The 22,738-nt window shown below is 39.9% G+C and overlaps 1 protein-coding gene across 1 annotated transcript in view; it reads right to left on the reverse strand.

Moving 5' to 3' along the window:
* CALCR (calcitonin receptor) overlaps positions 1–22,738 on the reverse strand; it is a 136,701-nt gene that overhangs the window by 37,666 nt on the left and 76,297 nt on the right. Inside the window, exons 5-7 of the mRNA XM_035545380.1 lie at positions 14,585–14,697; positions 10,503–10,594; positions 1,760–1,886 (exon numbers count right to left, since the gene is read on the reverse strand). Of these exons, the coding sequence (XP_035401273.1) occupies positions 1,760–1,886; positions 10,503–10,594; positions 14,585–14,697 (332 nt within the window). The remainder of the gene's footprint in view (positions 1–1,759; positions 1,887–10,502; positions 10,595–14,584; positions 14,698–22,738) is intronic.

Genomic DNA, 22,738 nt, shown 5'->3' on the forward strand with positions numbered 1-22,738 from the left:
TGGTAGACACATTGGTCTGGTTTGAGCACGTTGGTTTGAACACATTAGCAAGTGAGGTAAGACCAAGCAGTGAGTGTACTCTCATCCCATATCAGAATGAAAAGAGTAGACTCCAGGTCCTCTTTCCCCCGGTTTTATATCTCACCTCTAGACAGCAACTCTCTGCTGAGCCAAACACATACAAATTGTGTTTGGAAGAAGAAAGTGCAAAATAAAGCCTTTGTTCATCAAAGCAATTAAGTATGTGCCTAGCTGAACAGCCGAGGCCAGGCTTGCTAACCCAACATCAGTGAAAGGCATTCACTTGACTGATTTCCGTCTGTTGATTTCTTTGGGATCTGGAGTGCATTGAGCAGCCTGGGCCCTCTCTGTAGTCTGGCCCGTGACCTGAAAGGTGACTGCATGCATCAACCTCTGCACTGCTCTGGGGCAGCTCTGGCTCCGAATGTAATCACTTCTGTAATCCTATAGTGCCCACTGCCATAGCAATGGAGGTGGGGGTTTTCATCCGGTGACGCTCAGCGCCCCATCATCTGTGCTGTGCCTACGTGGCTTTAACAAAGCCTCTGAGAGGTTTTTGTCATTGACTTAACTGGGGACCAGAATTCACTCCAAAGAAGGATCTAGCCCCAAGGCACTGGATACAGATTTTTAATGAAATCTTACAGGACAGGAGTCCTTGCTGTGACCTCAGCTTTTAATTGAAACCACTTCAGATTATTTACTTCTGCTGTCAGGAAGTATCATTCTTAACCCTGAGGTAAAGATCTTCAATTTAGGTGCCCGATACTATGTGCCAGCATTGTATCTTCAAATATCAACTGTATTTTCACTTCATCTCTTGCAGAGGACGTGCACAGTTGATGCTATGCAGTAAAGGGAAACAAAATGTGTGATATTTTAATTATTCTTTTGCTGTTCTATTTTTTTAATCTCCACATGGTCCCTGGAACTGGTGATCTTTTCTTTAGTCTATATATTTCCTGCTTTAATTAGCTTACTTAACTGGTAGCACACGTCTGAGACACACATGCGATCAGATAATATCAGGTGCCAATCTTTAATTGCTTTCACAAAATTGGAAGCAGATAAATGGTTGAGCCATAATTGAACGATCTTATTAGAAGACGAGCTGATCAGTGTTGTGACATAACTTGAGAGATTCCCAGGCTCGCATTAATTTCTCATCAGCCAGGGCTGTGAGCACAAAGCAGTGGCTCTGTTAGAGAGCAAGATCAGAGCTGGGTGACTGAGATCTGCCATGAATATTTATCAGCTGAGGGTTGGCTCTGTTTGTACTGCTATCTAAGAGGAAGGAGCCAAGCTACCGCTCTGATTTAAGAAAAAATGCAGTGAACAGATTTTGAGGGGGGGTTGAAGAAAGCCATATCCCTCTCCAACCCTGCCATGTGTGCCTGTGAGAAAGGCCAGTTGGCCAGCCCAAGCATCTCTCTTGGGGGGGCTTTGCTGGGAAATGTCAGGTAGCTGCTGATAAGAGCAGTGGGGATCTGACACAAAATTGCATGAACAGGCAGGCTGGAGCAAGTCTGAGGCTTTTTCCTCTTGTACCAAATTCAAAGACTTTTATTGCTGGGTGAAAGATCTGAGAAAGGTCGAGTGAGATTCTCAGAATCTGTGCCCTCTGTGCCTGTTTCACCAGATGGCTATCATTAACTAGTGAATGGGTATGCTTGGTTTTGTGGCCATAGCAATTTTATTTGGGGGTTAAGAGGAAAAGAAGGAGTCATGCAGTACTTACTGGATCCCTCTTTACAAGGCCTGGGTTAGGCACAACAGCGATGAGGTGGGCAATTGTAAACACGGAGTTCAGCACATAAGAAAAAAACAAATTCTTATGCAGTGTTATCCTTTGACAGCTGAGGCTCCTGAAAAATATGTAGCACACAATGTAAATTAGTATTTTTCCTCTGAAGTCACTTTAACAAGCTCTTTCTGGCAACAGTTTCTCAAGAATGCCTTTTGGCAAGTCGTAATTGGAAAATACATGCCTTGCATTGCAGCCATAACCTCTGACAAATTTCTTTTGTTTTTGTTTTTACACCTGTTTAGTACCACATGCTTTTTAGACCATGGTGTAAAGAGTCATCTGGCTACTTTCTCAGCCCTTGATGCCTTTCTTTATTTCATGGTAATCAAGATATTAAGTGCTGAAGCAGAACCCTGAGAATTATTAGATGCATGTGATGCAAGCAGTGAACATCAGGAATACTGCTCGATAAGTAACCGTTCCCTGGAGACTTGATTTCCCAAATATTCAGATGAAAATTATTTGCTACGTTAGGAATTAGTGGCGAGGCAGGATGGGAACATTGTGCTTGAATCCCCTTAAATTTCAGGGGGATTTGGGATAGTATCCTGCATGTTTCGATGGCAGCTGAGATCCAAAGCCAGAAGAGGTTGTTTTCCAGCTCAGAGGGAGCAGCAATCAGGGGGTGGAGGGATCCCTGCTATTGTGGGTAGCAGAATTTCACAAGTTCACAGAATTCTTGTGCAACCAAATCGTGACTGCACTTTCAGATTTGAACCCTCTTGCCTTTCTAATTCCTACCCAAATCCTCACGCCAGCTCCTCGGCTACCCCTGAGCAGAGAACAACGCCTCTGCAGCACTCCACACCCGGGAGCTCAGCCCAGGTCTGGCAGGAGGTGATTGCAGAAAGGCAAGTCGTGGAGTTGTTAGATAATGCTGTGATGTCTGCCTTCAGTGATCACTGAGACTAAGCAGGCAAAACCTGTAGGTAAAAGAACAGCTAAGAAGAGCAAATATTGCTTCTCAGTGAGGCAAGCCTCACCCTCGGCAGTAGCAGTCAGTCTTTTATTGTCTGAAGCTGTACGCTGGCTGTGACTTTCAGCTGCTCTGTGTGTGGAGGCTAATGCAGAATGCACTTTTTCTAAAATTAGAGAGCTAATCTAACCAACTGAACTTTTTTTTCTGCTTATTTGCCTGTTTTTTTCTTTTTCTTTTTCTTTCTTTCTTTCTTTCTTTCTTTTCCTTTTTTCTTTTCCTTTTCTTTTCTTTTTTCTTTTCTTTTCTTTTCTTTTCTTTTCTTTTCTTTTCTTTTCTTTTCTTTTCTTTTCTTTTCCTTTCCTTTCCTTTCCTTTCCTTTTCTTTTCCTTTTCTTTTCTTTTCTTTTTCTCCTCCTCAGTCACGGGCCATTTATCCTTACTTCTCTTTGCACCTTTTTTCTGAGTCATGGGATGGAATTCTTCCTTTAGCCTGAGATTCTCTTCCTGGTTATGGTCACCATCATCCTGCAATGCTCATCAGTGTTGTCATTTTCCTTATTCACCAAGAACCTCTTTGGTTCGGAATGTCCAGGAGATGGAGGCTCCTGGGACTAAGAGGAACAGTATCTCTTTACATTTACCCTGATTTTGTATTCTTTCAGCATCATCTACTGTGAACTGTTGAGCACAAGATATGGGGCTAGGCACTCCTTTAGTTTGACCAACTGTAGGACAGGATGTTGGGCAAAACAGACTGTTCTTTGGACTGACCTTTCCTACAGTGTGTTATTGTGCTTGTTCCACCTGTATTCGTCCCTACCACAAATCTAGCCTAATTTTCCTTTTCGGCTCCTTGGCTCTGGTAGTATTTGTCTAGTCCAGGTTCTTCCTTTCTTCCCATTCTCCATCACCTTTATTGAAACTACTGGTGCCACTTGTCTTGAGACACTACCATGTACGCTTTACCCTCTCTCTTTCTCTCGCAGTCCTGGTAACCCCCAACCAGTCCCCAGTAAAATAAAATTTCCCTGTCATTTAGAGCAGCTTCTTCAGCTCCTAGCCACAAAGACAGCCCTTGTCTGTCCAGGTGCCTCTCTGTGTGGCCACTGGTATGGAGGGACAGCCTTTTGTGGTAATTTCTGCCATGTACGTGGGCTTTCACTCCCATTCTTGTCATTCCTCACTTCTCCTTTTGGCTTTTCCCAGTCTTACTCCTCTATGAAATTGGACTGTCCTTCCATGCACGTTGCCTTCATCTGTTGTCCATGCTCCTTTCCCTGCCTGCTTTCCTCTCCTAGTTTTACTCTTGAGTTGTCCTCATCCTTTCCTCACAGTCTCTCCCACGTTTCTTCCTTGATTCCAGCTTTCATGTTAATGATCCATCTGGATCATTAAGTTTATATTTCCCTAACCTCACTTTTTTATTTGACTCTTAGTGTTCTCCATCGAAATGGCAACAGAACCCTCCTGACTTGGTCTGCACTGAGAAGAGAACTTCCTTTGCTCTGTCCTGCCTGCTGCAGGGTTTTCCCGCTCCAGCTGGCTCGTTTCCTCCTGAATCATGCTTGTCATTCATTTGCCCTTCCTGGTCCATCGGCTGCTCTCAGTCTCATCTTCCTGAGATATTTGGTTGCTGATTTTCTCCCTGCTTTATTTTGATCTTGTCTTTTTCCTCCCTTCAAAGTCCATCCTGCCAGCTCCCAATGCCACCATGCCCCAATACTTCTGCTTCTGCTCTGCTTGTGCAATTTTCTCATGGAATGTCTGCAGTGAGCCTGAATTCTGCCTACAAAACCGTTCTCTTTTCCCTCATCTTCGCCATCCCCCACGTAAATGCTTCTTTAATCTCTTATCTTCTGCCCAAATGATCTGTTCACTTAGTTTTATTTCTCAGTCCCTCTTTTTCCTTTACCTTTCTATCTCTGCACAGGACTGCACTTCCCCCTCCCCCTGGAAACTGGAAATCAGTTGCAAATATGGAATACACTACATCCACTCCCATTTTCTATACTTCTCATTTACTTCTGTAAGCCCTTCTCATCCAGTGCCCTTCAAAACATCAATCTTCTCTTTAACATCTCTTTCTCAGCTTCTCCCCTTACAAAGGAAAGTTTGTCTTTTCTAATTTTCAGCTGCACCTGTGGTCCAATTTGTCTTACCAGTTGTAGAGGGTAACTACCCTCTATAATTCCAACTCCTTTCTCCTATTGATCTCTTATCTCATTGAAAACAAACAAACAAACAAACAAACAAAAAAAACAACTCCTGTCTGTAAATCGTCTTTTTCAGTTCTAGTCTTTCCCATCTACCCATCTTGCCTTGCCCATGAAACTATTCTCAGCAAAGTTTGTAATATTTGTAATACTACCTTCCTAGTAAAGCCAAGCTCATCCTCGCTGCTGGTTTTGACAATCATCTGTAATGTTCTACTTCTCTGATCTCTCTTAGCTCAGACTTTTGGTGTCTCCTTCAGTTTTTCATGTTTCTCCTGTGTTTCACTTTTCTCCAATTTTTCCTACCTACACACAGACACTCTTATTTTGAGTTCCTGTCTCCACTTCTCTGTTGCATTTATGATATCGACCACCAAGGGCTTTTGACATTATTTTCTTTATAGATCTGCTCTTTGAATCTGTCATCAGTTCTCATTCATGAATATTGAGAACACTGATTTTCACCCCCAGCCAGTTATTTTCCATCTCCTAGACACATGTTTAGTCTTCAAACAATTATTTTCATGCTTTCTACTATGTTCTCCCTGGGGAAAACTACAGCAAACTACTACAAATCATTCTTCCATACATTATTTTTCTTCAACTTTCTTTAAAAGCCACAGCAACAATTAAAACTGCAAGTACATTCACAACACATCATCTATTGTTCTGGCAAATCTAAACTTACTGTACTCCCAAACTATCTTTACAAAAATGCATTTGTTTTAATAATTCAATTGGAAGTGATTTGGAGCAAGAGTCCTTTTTTGCTTTTGCATTTTACCTTAGAAGATAATGGGGTGTCAGTCTGCAACTATAAAAATATTGCAACACTGTTATGGTGCATGTTACTGTTAGGCAATCCACTTCATGAATACTCTGTCTCCTGTTATAACTGAGTATTGCTTAGCAATGCTCATCGCTACTGATTCAGTATTCCCTTCCAAACTTACTGCAACATCTGTGGTGCCAGATCATTATAACTCTAGATACCCCAAACTGAAACAAAAATAAATTTCTGCCAGGAAAGACTTATATGTGGGAAGAATTTTCTCTCACATTTTGAAACAGCAACCTCTGCAAGCTATTCATTGCTGCCTCTGCAGTCAAAGGCTACTGTAAAGCTCTGAAACCATCTCTTGCTATTCGATCAACCATCTGATTGGCAGCTTGCCTTCTACTGAAGGTCAAATAATCTATCACTGCCATATCCAGAGGAAATAGGTGAAGGTAACAAGAAGCCTGCTCCCATGCAGCTTTACTCTAACCTTCTTATGATCTTAGTTTGGTTTCCTCTTTGTCCTCCCATTTTGCAGTGCTTTGTTTTAATTCCCTTTTCTACTTCTTCCTGTAATCTTTGTGTCATGGATTAGTCATTAAAAGCAAAGGATAAGTAGGAGGAAAAGGAGGAGAGAGGAGGTGTGCTGCTGTCAGGAAGGCTGTTGCAAGATGAGTCTCTGAGCATGGCTTGGGAATGGTCAGGATTGAGTCCATGACTCAGAGCTCAGAGTGAGTCAACCTGACCTTGCTTTGCTCACTGCAAGGTCTCAGAAGAATGGAATCACCTTTCTGGACCATTTTGGGCAGCTGTTTAAACCAGATCCTGTCCTTACTGCCCCAAACAACTCTAGAACCTGGGTTAAAGATTTCCAATCAGATTAAATTTTATTATTTATTCATTTATTTATATCCCCAGTTTTCTCAAAGCATTACTGTGGCTGTGGTTTTGTGCTCTGTATCTTAGATGGGAAGGGAATTCATCCATTCATTAGCCAGTGTCTAGCTATCTCTATATTCCATTAACACACATTATCACAGACACTCATCAAAGTACTCCTCTGGAAATTAGCAGAATTCATAACCTGTATTTTTGATTCACCTCTTTGAGCTTGTAGTCTTACAGACTCTTCTTATAGCCTATGCAGAGTCAAGCCATTGCTTTTTCCTGTTTTTAACAGGCCTCTCAATTTACTAAGCATACCCTTTTCCAGCATGTATGGATACCCTCATCTATGGTGTACCTTCTCAGGGACCAGCAGCAGATGAAGTAACCAGGTAGAGGCTTTGCATTACACTACTAAGAATGACTATTAGAAAGCACATAACCTGAACATACCCATGTATCTATGAGTCCACCCAAGATATAAAAAAAAATCCTACCACACTTCTGCGGTGACCCAGCCAGTAAAATTACTTGGAGTTTGATTTAATTTGTTCAGAATATCCAGGTCCCCTTGACCCCTGATTTGTGGCTTTTCACTGAGTAATAGGGCATCTCAACCTCTCTTCTGAAAATATCCTCCTTCAGTATTAGTTGGTTTTGTACCCTCTCTCATTAAATTTTTTTCTCTTCTGTCTCAAGCCATTGTTTTCTGTTTCACTTATTCCCTCTTTGCGTTTTCATGTGTATGTACCAATTCTTTACTATCTCAAAAAGGAAATAAGTCCTCTGCAAAAAGATGCAAAAGATCCAGATGTATTTGGCACCATTAAGCTTTAACTATTGGCCTGTTTAGAGATACATTTCCCAGATTTGCACCTGGATCTATCATAATACAAATGCAACGAAGATTTCAAAAGACAGCCATGGTAAATATAGATCAAAGTTGGGACCAGAAATAGGCTAAGGTCCCTCATGTAAGATTTAGGTTAAATAATACACGAACTATCTTGCTACAATTGAAAGCAATTACAATTAAATTACAATTTAAGCACTGTAACAGGTATCTTGTGGAGCACCTTTCGTTGCAGATTTTTAAAGCCAGACGACCATCCCTTGTGCTCTAGATATAGGGGTTCTGCAAGGGGACTTTTTATCCCCAAATTTCTGCTATTACTATGCACATGTAAGCTGGAATTTTGTGTTTGGTCTGTGATAATGATTCTACAAATCTTCATATATGTATTTGTGTCCAAAAGCACATCTCAGAAGTTCAGCTAATGAAATTGATGATATCTCATAATCCAGCATGTAAAGTTTGTCATGTTGTATTTCACTTATGCAGCAACACATTAGATCTACCAATTCCAAGACATTTAACATATGCCAGTTGATCTAGACATATCAAAAGTCTGCACATCTAGACATATAAAAACTCTGCACTACAAGAGTCATAGGAAATGTTTTTAACTAAATGGTCATAAAAGAATATGTACTACATGTACTTCATAATGATTACTTGGCTTTACTGGTGTTAAGAAGTTGAATGATTACCAAAATACCCTTTGTTTTCAGTTAAGGCTACAAGATAAAGGAATAGAAAAAAAAATGCCAATTCTTCCCTTTACAGACTTGGAAATTTCAGTATGTGAAAAACTGCTTTGGAAAATAAAGATTCTATGGAGAATGTATCCTCTTTTTGAAAACGAGGCATATACAGATTCATGATTTGGCATGAGTGGGAAGGTGTTAATTTAGAACCTGCTCATAATTCACAGTTACTATTTTCATCACTAAGATCTGAAAAAAATGTATTCGGTGTATTTATTATATTTGAGCTCCAAGTTGACAGATTTGAGACTTTTTTTTTTAATTTTTCCAGAAATATCAACCAAATAAAAATAATAAATAATGGCTTGTATACAAAACTCATGCTCTTTATATGTCTGCTGGGAAGATAATAAAGTATCTTTAGAAGTATTCTACACTTTTGGATCGCAAATATGTCTCTGAGCTTTTGAAATAGATTGATGGGTAACAAATCAATATCATTTATCTTTCTATGAGAATGATGACAAATAAATAAAAACTGTATTTTGAATGCTCATCAAGCTCTCAACTCTGTTGACACTCGTGTAAAAAAAGCTTAATGCTACTGTCACACAGGCCAGCATAATCAACAAGCTTAACTTTAAATAATTTCTTGCAGCCTAAATTGCAATCTCTTAACAATACAGTCTTATAATGACAACAGTGATGGACTTTAATTACCATAGGCTGCCATTATTGTGCAACTATTCTTTTTTAATCCCTATAAAGAAGATCGTGGATTAAAAAAAAAAAAAGTGTTCCTTTTACCTTGTATTCCTGACTGCTCAAGGAATGACTGCATTCTTCAGAGAGTTTGGGATTTTTCTATGTTCTCGAATGATATGATCTTTTAGGCAATAAAATTCCAGCAGTTTACAAGTCTGTTTATTTATTCAGAAGCAGTTGTATTTGTTTCTTACATTACTCTTGCCTTGTTTCCCAATGTGCAGTATCCTATCAACTTGGAAAACTTTATCTGGCCTTTTAGATTACATTGTAGTTATCTCCAGATATATTCTGCACCTGGTGGGTGCTTCCCTATCTCTGGTCATGAAGTAATGATCTCACTCTTACTGCAAATAACAGAAGCACTGTGGCTGAAATCAGTAAGATAATACAATCCCACCTGGGCCATTTTATTGGATATGTCATTCTATTGCACCAAAGTATTTGTGAATGGACATCACAATCCCATTTTTTGGAAGTCTGGAGTTCACAGTAATGTTACAGTAAGGTAATGACATATCTTAAAAAGTTTGCTTAAAAGAATATACCTTATGCATGTCATTGTAGCTCTGAATGCACAGTAGTTCATGGCCTTGTCCGGTGTTTATTCTCCAGTATTTTCCCCACAGTAGTCTCCCAGTGCCATCTAATATAGACATGTTTACAATGACTGGCATTGCGAAATCCTCTTTAGCTAGAGTGTGGTTTAGTTATGTCTAGATACTTCAACATTTCATGTGATTTGAAAATAAAGAAACAATTGGAGACCTTAATCTGCTACAAATGTGGTGCCTTTGGTGTCTTCCAGTGTGCTTAGCATCTCCCTGAGCTGAAAACAGATTGCCCCTCATTACTGATAGTGACTGAAGTTGTGACTACATGTCTGAGGGCAAATCTGAGCTCCCTCCACTCCTTCACTGCTATAATAAATAGTGTGCAGACAGGTTCACTAAATGACAAGACTGAAATGCTTGAGTTCCCACACAGTAGTTGCAATACTTTCAGCAAATATCATTTTAGTTTCCTTTAAAGTTCTAATTTAGCAAATTACTATTTTTCCTTTGAATGACAATGAGAGGCTACATACTAGTGCCAGATTCATCCATAGCAATGAGTCCTTGTAAGCACCTGCCCAAGTCAGCAGATCAGTCCTTCAGCAACAGATGAGGGTATTCCTGTCCTTTGGGAGCTGGGGGCTTCAAGCTACTGCTCTGTGCAGTCACTGCAACTTCCAGGGGCTGGGCTGGACATGCCCTCCAAGGAACAATAGGCAAATGGTAAATGAAGGGCCTTACCACATCCACAGTTATGCCATTTCCCTATGGGTTGCACTTCTACACAATTCTTGATAAATCTAACATAATGATTTTGGCTACATATCACTGGGAGATGTCACAGTGGTGAGAGAACACTGTGCTGAGTTCATTTAATTATTTATTTATTTATAGACAGGATTATATAAAAAGGCACTCAGAAGAGCTGGCCATGTCCCCTTCCAAGCTTTTCTTTGGTTACCACATGAGATCCCTTAACAAAAGAAGAGAGAGTGTTTGTAAGAAACACTTACTTGAAATAGAAGAAAATTGCCAGGGAAATCAACAGGGATGTTATAGACAAAGCATGGCCAACTATCGCCATATAATAAAGTATGAACGCCATCTGCAATTTAAAAAAAGAAAAGTAAAACATGAGCAACTTGCAGGCACTCATTTTTTTTCTCATTGAGGAGGAATCTACAGAATCAACATCCTATTTTGTACTTCTTTTCTTTAAAAAGTTCTTTTGCAATATTCTTTTAATAGCAGCAATACATTAAATAGTATGACTCAAGGTCTAAAGACGAGATAAGTGTTTCTTACATAAGTTGATGTGTTTCTGCTGCACTGAAGTCACTGGCAAGATCCTTGCTCACATCGCTAACTTTCCTGAGCTCTAGGGGAGCACAGCAGACATAATACACTTTGATTTTCAAACGCCCATGACAAGTTTCCACACCAAAAAATATTAAGGAAAATGCATGTTGCCACAGGATTGGAAGAAAGGTTTTATCATCTGAAAGCTGCTTAAACAGCAGGGAGTAAAAGTTTAATGGTCACTTTCGGATGGAGATGAGTCAGTTAGGTGACCTCAGGACTGGTATCGGGGCTGGCTTTTTGTTCAATGGATTCATTGATGACCTGGGGATGAGAGGATGCAGAGAAATCTCTAAGTTCCCAAACGATACTTAGCTCTTCTAGATAATAGTAATAGATTCCAGAAGGGCCTCAGATAACTAAGCAAGGGGACAAGAAGATACTATGTGAACTTCAACATAGATAAAAGTAGGGATAAGCAATCTAAACCCTGCTTAAACAACGCCAAACTCAGAACTGGCAACCAAAGTCAGGAACAAGATCTTGAAGTCATCCGGCCAGTTCTCTGAATCATTGTCTCAATCTGTAGTGACAGCCAAAGAGTAAACAAAATGTCAGCTATGATCAGGAAAGGCACTGAGGATAGAGCATCATTTTGTCTCTATTTAAAACTTATATCCCACATCTGAAACGTGTGATTCTGGCCTCCTCACTTTAAGAAAGACACGTCACAGCTGGAAAACATGCAAAAAACTCAACTAAAATAACTGAGGAGGTAGAGTAGCTGTGTTATGACAAGTGGGTGCAAATGTCAGATTCTCCCTATTGGAGAGTACAATTCCAGTGACTCCTGGAGCTTATGACTAAGGTCTGTGAAGTCATGAAAGCAGTAGATGAGCTGAAAACAGTTCAGCAGCTCCAACCACATTAGAACAAGACATCCAGTGACAATTCTGGTTTTGACACTAATGTGAACCTCACCATTGGGCAACTCAATAGTCTTGCGTTGCTGGAAAAAAAAAAAAACACACACAAAACAAAACAAACAAACAAAAAAAAACAGGTAATCAGGCTTTCACTTTGACTAATATCACTGAAATCTAAGATAGGCCTATGCATATTTTGTATGCCAACAGTGAAGCAAAATCACAGGACAGCGCCTTGGCTGCAGAATGCTGTGGTATTTAAATGTCATACTTTGGTCTCAGCCAAGCTGTTAAGCATCATCCAGCTGTCAGAATACTGCGGGAGGCTAATGGCATGCCAAGATCCACCAGTCCCTTTTTTTTCTGAAAGCACTAATATACTATCAGCCTGTCCTGAAAAAAAGACTAGATAGAAGGTTCCTCTCTTGGATTTATCTTCTATTTCATTCATTTTTCTTTTGTTATGCAAGAGTGATTTTCCTTTTTCAACAATTAGATGAATTTTTTAAGATCACCCTCCTCCATGAACAGTTTGCAAGTACTAGTGCAGCATTTTGCACATTGTTTCTTTATTACTCCCTCTTTGCATCTTTTGTGTGTTTTTGGCAAAGGAAGAAGAACAAAGGGATAAGGAATGTTTCATACAACTCTTTTATTTCAAGCATACTCAGTTAATATCTGGCAAGCTTCTAATTGATTTCTGTAGTCCTAAATTTTGCTGATAGCTTTTTTTTTTTTTTTTTCATTTCCAAGGCAGCTTAAAGTTGCGGTTGAAAACAGATATGAATAAAATTCAGAAAACAAAGCTATTCTACTTAGCACAAGTGCACATCTTCTTATCTAGCTTATTCTTCAGCCATTGCACAACTTTGGAATCAGCTCCTGCTTTCATTAACCTAAGTGATATGGTGGCCTAGTTCTTATTTACAACAAAGTATCACTCACCAAGATTTATGGGAATCCATGCATATTAACTGAAAAAGCTCTAGGTCTCCTACTTTCCCTCCACAATGACTAACCACAACATTGCTAGTGTCCACAAAACCCCTGAGAAGGCAGATCGGAGAGCAGAGGTGAGACAGATTTCTGAATACAGAGTAGTGGGAGAGTGCATGTGACATTTCTTCCACTGCATACTAAGTGGTCGCTATATGATATTAGATTGATATAATTTTAAAGCCTGAATTCAATTTACAGAACTGTTCATAAATGTTTTGTCTTATTTCTGCCTCTGCAATCCATCTCAGAAGTATAGCACGTTGGTATTTTCAGTTAATTTCAAACAAGCAACTATTTTATTAACCTGTACACTCCTTGAAATGGCAACCTTTGATGTTCTTTCTGATATATAGGACTTATGCTGATTCACCAAATTTTTAGTTTATACACGTTTTTTTCATCCTGGGCTTAGAATACTTGAAACTGAAACACATAATTGATCTTCCCCCTGTCTCTCTAGAATTCTTGTCTTGAGGAAAGAGAATCTTCTGATAGAGATACCTCATACTCAGTTAATTAAACTATCTATAAGTGCATGAAAATACTCTAGAAATGAAGCATACTCCTGGTTTTTGAAGACTTGGACTAAAGGTCATAATCCAACTTGGCATTTCTGTAAAGATAGATTCTTTCTGCATTTTCCATTATTATTATTATATTTTTTGTTTCAGAAGAATCTCAAGGTACATATAATTTTCCTTTGTCTATCTGCACTTCGCTTGAATGATATTCAAAATTCTTCTTCTGGAAGGCATGGATAATAGGCAACAGAACTACATTTTTTGCCTCCTTACATGGGCCAACATCTGGAAAAATTATATTTTTATGGGGCTTCCATTTAATGCTTCTGTGAGCTGAGTTTTTTACTAATACTCTGTCTGACACATAGGTGAGCCCCATTTTACCAAGATGATTCCTCATGCTGTAAAAACTTTTAGAATTCACCTCCTGCCTAGTCCAGTAGACTTTTCCAAGGCCCTTTATGCTGGATCATTACTAAATATAACCACATACTGATTTTTGGCTGTGTAAAAAAAGATTCTCCAAGACAAACCCCAAATCAAATCACTTTCTGACTCTTTTCCCTCCACAATTCCAAATAGTCACAAATTATTCTGTCACAAATCTGTAATCAGATTTTCCTGGAGCTCCACTCACATTTGAGAAATATGTTTATTTTCATGAGCTTCTCTAACTTCTTTTTTTAAAGCTTTCTCAGATTTCTCTCTCCTTGTTTCTTTTGGTGCTTTTAGACTTTGTTCTCCTTTTTCAGCTTAGCAACTCAATTTTGGAAATACTGATGCAAATGCTTAGTTTATTAGTGTAAATAGTCACATTGACTTCAATCAAACGATTAAAGTAAAATGTGTTCAGACTTGTAGGATTTTCTGGCATGATGGTACCTTCATAAATATTTCTTTTCAAAGGGAGTGAATATAGAGCGATGTTCTTTGGTTATGAAAAATAATCTTAACATATCTTAGGATTTCCAGCCCTGCAGAGATGGTATCTACAGCTTGGAAGATACTTTTTACAGAAAGCAAAACTGAAATTTTAAAGGATCATTTTACAGCTGTTGGACAATCAGGAAAAAAAATCACAGGAATGAAAAAATGCATTTGAAAAATACAGCAAAACTGATCACATGAATTGCTACTAAATTATCCAGACTGTAGCAAACCTATATTTAGGTTTGAGAATTCATCAGATAATTTTAATAGGTTAAAATCAGGAGGACATTGCTATTCAACTCTTGCGCAACAAATAAAGCTAAATCATTAAGACAATCCTGACCTATTCATATGTGCCTTGCTGCTAGCCCAGCCTAAAGCCATTCCCAGACAATCACTGAGTTTTTAACTGTAGCATACCTTCAGTTTTTCAGAGGTGAAAGAGTTGCACAGGGTGTAGTTGGACCAAGTGCGGTTGCTCTCAGGATGGCGGAACCAGTTTCCAGTTTCATCGCAATATTTTGAAGCTCTTTCTGATAATAAAGCACAATTAGAGTTATTTTAGCATGTTACACATTTTAAAAAACATTAAAAAGAATTAATGTTTAGAAATAAATTGCCTGCGTAACAAAACCCAAAGGGTTTTCAAGTTGTGTGATTAATATACATTTTTCTGTTTCATTTTTGTCTCTCACAGAGTTATCTGACACAAAATTTGTCATTTATGTGTCTCCTGTTGTCTTGAATGAATGCACTAGAGTATATATATCCAACTTTCATTCAGATGCAATTATTTCTGTGTTAATAATTCATTTAAAGAGGCCATTGAAAACTGTTCAGACCTGACACTCTCAGTAAGATGCTGGTATCCCTACACAGACACTAACAGACTGAGTCCTGCAGCAGTGTTTCACATATTAAGGGGAATAATTGAATAACTAGTTAAAGACAGTGTGTAGTAAAAGAGTAGCAAGCGGTGCATGAACTGGAGCCCAGGTGCTGGAGATGGTGATAGCCCCGACACCAGCGGTGCGTTTGCACAGACTGGTGGAAGTGTGCTGCCCAAGCTCCATGCCAGTGGTGAGCAGGAACACTGCTTATTTCCCTTTGAGGCTGCAGAGAGAGAAACAGGCTCTCTGTTTAAATAATCTGATGTGCATTTAGCTCCTCTACGTGTGTCTCTGCACCACAGGTGGCTCTGACATCCTCGCCAATGTGCAACAGCTTCATGCTTCTTTGCACGTGTCCTTTTTTTGTGATCGCAGCACCATCAGGATAACTTGGAGGGATGTCTGGAACCACAGATGTATGCTGTGCAGGCATCCTCCTGTCCACATTTGCATTTCTGTCTGGGAAATCCTGGACGTGGAGCCACAAACAGTCACTTCTAATCACCTGTCAAGTCTTGGACTAATTCCTCTGGCCTTCCCTCAAGCGCTGGCCATGGGGGAGTCAGTGGAAAACTTGTTTGAGTAACAAAAGTGGGAAATGGATAAGATCATAAATTATTTGATGTTCTCGTAGATAGTGACACAACTGTTTATTTATGAAAAGCACAGTGTTTCAAGTCTGACTTTTTGACATTCTAAAAATTCTTTCTTGACAACCCTTTGTCTACTGTAGTTTTATAGATATTGGCCCTATATATAGGTTATCAGCATTTCCAGTCAATTTACTTTTAAAGAGCCTACTACCATTTGAACTTACACATTTTCACTGTTTGTGTCGAACATCTGCATTTATTTTTCTTAATCATTTCTGATAATTAATGGTTCTAGTAATTTGGAAGATTCATATTCCCTTTTTACATGCTAAGAAGAGCATTTGATCATACTGGCAAGGTAAGGATCGTACAGAACAAGCTATCTTCCTCTGACTAGAAGTACGCTTTGCATAGTACCGTTGCAAAAAGAAGACAATCCTCCAGAACACAGCATACTTTTGAAATTACTGTGAGTTTCAAATCATTGTTTTGGGGGACCTGCTGAAAATCAATATGTGCATCAACAATACAAAGAGGAACAGTACATGCTATCTCAGCCTTCCATCACTGCAGCTTGGAGATAATCTCAGACTGCCTGTGTAGCAATGTTCCCATTGTACTCTTTGCCAGATATTATCTAAAGCTGGAAAAAGTTTTCAGTCATAGATAAAAGATTAATCGTTACTCTACCATGGAACACAGTGTACAAACATCATGCCTACTATCCCATACACTGTGCAGAATACGTGGCTTTTGTTAATATGCTATAAAGCATAATGGTAATACCATCCATCATCTCTGTACTTTAATGCCTAGGTAGGCACTCTGCCTAAGTATAATGTGACCTTTGTAAGCCAGAGGCAAATCTGTTGCCTCATGCCTTTCCTTGAAGCCAGACAAACACAACTAATCTTAGTCTGGAAGTTGCTATGGCCCACTGATTTCTTGCTGTAATGTCCGAAAAAGGGACTGGGGGATCAGAATCCTAGATCATGGGGTCCTGTTGTCAGAATATGCAATTGTGACATACCCACTAAATATGGTATGTGTCTTTTTGAAATATTTAATTATGAGATGCTAGTTAGATTGGAAAAACGGTGTGGGCTAAAGTTTATGATACAAGGGACGTTTTTTCATTTCACTGTTCTCTCTTCTTGGTAGATCACAAATAAAGAGGATCCATTTAGGTACCTGGGTGTCCATCAACTGTGGTGCCCCTGAAGTATGATGGGTTGTCAACAGACTGGCTTTTGAAGAAGCTTCATATGTGTTTCTCTTATGATAAAATAGATGCTTGACCTTGTGCACTATAAGCCTCTGTACTGTCCAATCCAGTGACTCACACTGGTACAACATTTCTATGGTTTTATAGTATAGAGAAATGAAGCAGTGAGTATGTAACTCAACCACTGTTCTACTGCAAGTTCTTCTGTGGTGGCAGGTTTGTGATTAGGAACTTGGGCACATGTTTTTTATGCTGACCAGAACCATCTGTAAAAAGCTCTGAAGAAATAGCCAAGAGTGTAAGGATGGGTAAGATAATACTAGTAAGGCAAAATGGAAGTATGTGCTTTAAAATTATTGAAATACTCTTTAAATAATTTTTTGGGCTCTGTCTGTACCCTGTCAGCCTGGATAGCATACCATCAGGGTATCACATTATTCAGAGTGGAAGAATGGTGGCATTGTGTTGGATTCATTTCACCTAACTTTAGCTATAAAGTTATACAGGCTTGCTGTAGTTAGCTGAGAAAGACAGACACTTCAGGAGTTGTCTGGGAAAACTGGATGAGAGAAACCTTACCCACAACAGAAGTTTCATTGGAGTGGTGAGGTGTCTAAAAATATTAACCCCTAGTAATTGTTTTGTATATGTCATTGCTTGTGCTACCAATGGTGCTTTTATGAATCTTATTTTCATAAAAACAAATAGGTCAATTATATGTAACAAATATCTTAACCCAATAACTTCGGAACAAACATGAGTACTCACAATCATTTTGCTTGTTTGTTTGTCTGTTTTTTTACAATTAGCCAAAGCCTATGGCTAGCAGATGCTAAAAGAGTGAACACCAATTTTTTAATTGCTGAGTTATACACTGGAAGTAAAAAGAAGTTTTCCTCTGTTGCAGTGCATGCTCAGCACATACCAGACACTGGATTATTTGCCATTGTTTGGATTGACCTGTACAGTACTTAGTTTTGCAGATGAGAGAATAGCTGATACTTCTATAACACATCTGATTTACTTCCTCAGTGAAATATTTCAGAAGATTTTTTTTCAGAAATGAAAAAATCATCTGATATAATACAACAGAGACCCTAAAAAAGTTCAGTTCCAGCATCCTAGTAAGTAAAGAATTCTTACTATCATCAAAATGCCTTATTCTGCAGAATTGGAGTCAGTAGAATAAAGTCAAGTTGTGCACTGGGGGGATAAGAAATGATGTTTAAAATGTAGCTGTTGAGATTGACATATGGAGCATGACAGAAATACACAGACGGGCAGGAAGCAAAAGAAGCAGCCATAGAATTCAGATTTGTTTTATCTATCCTTGTCTATATTACTTCAAGACAAAAAAACAGAGCCAGCAGAAATCCAGAGCTGGCTTTTTAGGTGGAGTCGACAAAATGAGATTTAGTGGCAGCAAGAGAAGGTCTATCCCCTCCCTATGCCTCTCAGGGTGCTCAGGCAGCTCCTGGGGACTCCTGCTGCTGCTCCTTGCTCACAGGGACTGTTGTGGTTTAGCCCGGCTGGCAGCCAAACACCACACAGCCGTTCGCTCACCCTCCCCCCTCCCTCTCCGGGATGGGGGAGAGAAACGGGAAAGTGAAGCCTGTGAGTTGAGATAAGGACAGTTTATTAAGACAGGGAAAATAATAACAATAATAATAATAATAATAATAATAATAATAGTAATAATGTGTACAAAGTGATGCACAATGCAATTGCTCACCACCCGTTGACCGATGCCCAGCCTATCCCCGAGCAGCCGGCCCCCCCACCCCGGCTAGCCACCCCTATATATTGTTCAGCATGACGTCAGATGGTATGGAATACCCCTTTGGCCAGTTTGGGTCAGCTGTCCTGGGTCTGTCCCCTCCCAGCTCCTGCTGCACCCCCAGCCTGCTCGCTAGCAGGACAGAGCGAGAAGCTGAAAAGTCCTTGGCTTGGTGTAAGCATTGCTCTACAACAATTAAAACATCAGCATGTTATCAGCGCTCTTCTCATCCTAATCCAAAACATAGCACCCTGCCAGCTACTAGGAGGAAAATTAACTCTGTCCTACCTGAAACCAGGACAGGGACATCGCCACATTGAGGCATGCCGCCGGGTGGTAAGGGGCAAATGATGGATTGGGCACGAAGGAGGGGAGACTGGGGTTGGGAAGCTGCTTGAATTACGGGATGCCCGTAGAAGTGGCCTCCCTGCCTACTTGGAGCTGCAGCAGCTGCTGAGACCCAGAAGGTCTCTCTCTCTCTGCTTTGTGGTTTATGGCCATGGTTTCTCATCTGCAATGACTTCTTCCGTCGGCGTGGCGGCCTACTCAGCTGAATGCTTTGTGCATTTTGCCCGCTGTGAGCACGATGTGCCTGTGCCCATAAGTCCAGTCCCCTGTGGTCATAGGGTAAGGCTGTCACAACACAACTTGTACATTCAGCTGCATTGCTGTATGTGGCTGTGCCAAATTCATCCTGACCAAATACAGGACGGTGGCAACATGTCAGTGCCCTGCCACAAGCCCCACAGGCTGTACTCGGCACAGGGCAATGGTCTGCCCCTCGCAGTGGCCCCAGTCCACCTGCCATGATGGAAGGCCATTTACATCCACAACTTATTTCCCTTCTATTTTATTAGCAAGAGTATTACCAGCATGAATTACATACTATATATTTCTATCAAATTCAATTCCTATCAATTTCAGCATGACCTGGAACCATTTCAAATGGATTACACAAGAGATTCACTTGAATAAAACATGAATATAAATACCATTCAAGGGAAACTGTGCACGTTGCCTGAATATGGGAGTACAAAGCTCAGCCCTTCTCAGAGCCTCAGTCAGGAGTGGATGAGACAATGAATTTCTTGCTGTCATTGGAGTTAAACCAGTACATCTCAGTATGCTTTCCCAAAAAGTTGATTTGTTTTTATGCATTTCCACATTGCACACAATGCTCGTTGTAAAAAAGAGATTGCTGCAAGAGGCAAGTTGTTTATCGAAAAGGACACAGTTGTCACAGCGTGTAGAGAGAGATTTCTGTTTGTTAGCTTTAAGGTACTCACTTTAACAAGATAGAGCTTCATTGGGTGGGAAAAGAAATGTAGGAAGCGCCAGCTAATGGAGCAGACTAGGTTATCATGGTCTTTCTTACCTCAACACATGGATTTCTGCCTAGTATGAACGGATTTAAATTCAATGAAATAAGTAGAGTTACATTTGGTTAAATTAGTTGTGAAGTCAGAGAAAACTAACTGAGCACTGAGCATGTTGGTTCTTTCTTTCCCTTTCATTGTGATTCTGAGTCATTTTCTCCAGAAAATGATTTCATCTGATTTATTTTCTAACAGACTTTAACACACACTCTTGGCTTGGATACTGAATGTTGAGGGTTCACATACAGTGAGATGTTATGCAGCACCCACAGATGCAGATGGGAGGAAGATGTGATCCTATGCTGCCAGATAATGTTTGACTTTTCCAGTATGAATGGCTTAAGATTCAAAGCACAAAAAGAAAGCTGAGTGGTATTTTGTTCCAGGACTTGAAGCTATACCTGGACCCAAAGAGAAGAAGTAGACATCAGGGAGCTGATAGGCAGCAGTTCTGCAGGTGTCAGTGCAGCCCAAAGCAGCATGGTGTAAAGTACTTGTTTCAGAAGTCCATGAGTTTACTTGCATACCTAAAATATATGCTGAGGTGTTTGATATTATAGGGCCTTAATGAGAAGGAAGCCTGACAGGCACTGAGGTTTTCGACTTGTAAAATCATTGTTCCTTAGGATGAATTTTCTGCTTCTCAGCAGAAAATCTGGCTGCATTATGTTTAACATGCAGAGGTTACTGAACGAAATAATGACTTGTGAACAAACTTGGTAGACTTTTCTCAGGACAGTTGAACCTGCACTTTTGGCCACTTCCAAGTGGCAGCCACTTCCATTAGCAGCTGAAAGATTTCTCGTCACCCCTACAGTTTCTCGTCTCCTTCTTGCTTTATTAAGCCCTGGTGTGACAATCAGCCACCTGTATGGCAAAGGCAGGCTCCGTGCTGGTTTTATGCTGCAGCTGTTTCCTGGGGTACTCAAAAGATATTCCAGGAAAGCAGCTCTGGCTGAACCAGGAGCTGTCTGAGACACAGAAACACCAGCCAAGAGACAGACAGAGGTGCCACAAAGGATCAGAGGAAAGTGTGTGTGGGGGAAACGCTGAGTGTGGGAGACCACAGGTATTGCTCCTACACAGGACAGCAGTGAGAACAGGAGGAAATTGATGGACAAGGCTTTTTATCCCCTGTGGCTTCATACAGACAACAGGAACACTTAAAAATAAAAAAAAAATCTGCAAACTTTAAACCACAGCAGAAGGAAAAAACACAGTATGTACCTGTTGTCACAGGCAAGACTGCAGCATACATTTGTACACTAAGGAGCCATTTTCAGTCACCCCAACAAGTCACAGATTTCAACATAAATAAGCATTAATGACTGAGAGAGGTGCTTCTCCATGGATGGCTTAAGTGTTACTTTGAAGAGTGCTGTTGGAATGGAGTGATTAGTTCAGAACAAGTCGCTGGAGACAAGTGGGCAACCAGAAAAGCCGAGAATAAGTGGCTGGAGAGTGGCTCCATAATCACCCCCTCTCATTGTGGGATGAGGACCTGGGAGTGGTGAGGGGACTTCTGTGATTACAGAGCTGTCCACCACCTGCTTTTGCAGGAATGTATGGAGTATACATAAACCAGTGCTGTTGGTATTGCTTTTTTTTTTTTTTTTTTTTTTTTTTTTGTTCCCTAAAGAAAACATGGAAGCAGGGAAAGCAGAAAACTTGTAAATTGTTCTATTCATCAAAGCTAGTAGCCACTTGGGGATGGTATCGTGAACAAAATGGGGGCTGAAACAGAAAGTACTGACCCCATCCAAGAGGCACCCCTGCTATGAACATAGGAAAAAGCATGTGTAACCTCAGGATCCAGAGCCTTGAACTCTCTGGATGCGGGCACTTCTATTTGAGAACTGAACCAAGTTTGGTCAGTTCTTTTACAGTGCTCTTCTGGTATCTTTTGTACAAATAGCTTAATGGTTGAAGCAGTTGTCCACTGGAAAGGGGGAGGTTCCTTCATCCAAGTTAGGATGCAGGTTTGAATCCTCTCAATCTGGGGCTGATACTGCAAGTTTCCCATTTCCAGGGTGAATTCTCTAACTGTGGATAGCTTGATTTAGAAAAAAAACAGGAATATCAATAAATCTGTTATTGCAAATAGGATTTAGTGAGATACATACTGATCCTACCTGGAAACGCCTCTGTTTCTAAATAGATAATCTCAACAAAAATAGTTTTAGCTAATGGTACTTGGTAACTTACAGCTATGCAATAGTATGTTCTTTATTTTCCAATTCAACACATAAATTTTGTTTCAACCTTGTTCAAAATGTTTAGTTTCATATTTTTTAACTGCAGTTGGTGTGCTGTGTTTACAGATGATTGAGGACATCGTGGCATCAACCACTGCCTATAAGCAATATATCCTGAGAATGGAACACACAACGGTGTTTTTCTTCAAGCAATACCCTCCCTGGAGTTTTACTTCTATCTAATATTTCCTCATATCTGTTCAGCAATATTTGTCTCGTTTTCTCCTTTCATTTGTCTTTTTAAAGATTCTTGATTTACTTCTTTTCGTAGTCTACACGGCTGCTAGTATTTGTATGAAGAATTCAATGAACAACTGAAACTTTGAGACTGAAAGAACATCACTTCTGCTTATCTTCTTCCATAAAATATTTTGCAATAAAAACAGAAGATTCTGATAGACGTTTCATGCCTATGAGTACTTACTTTCAGCATTTTCTCTTCATTAGAAAAAGTCAGA

Source organism: Cygnus atratus, chromosome 2 (genome assembly GCF_013377495.2).
Source record: "Cygnus atratus isolate AKBS03 ecotype Queensland, Australia chromosome 2, CAtr_DNAZoo_HiC_assembly, whole genome shotgun sequence".
Lineage (NCBI taxonomy): Eukaryota > Metazoa > Chordata > Aves > Anseriformes > Anatidae > Cygnus > Cygnus atratus.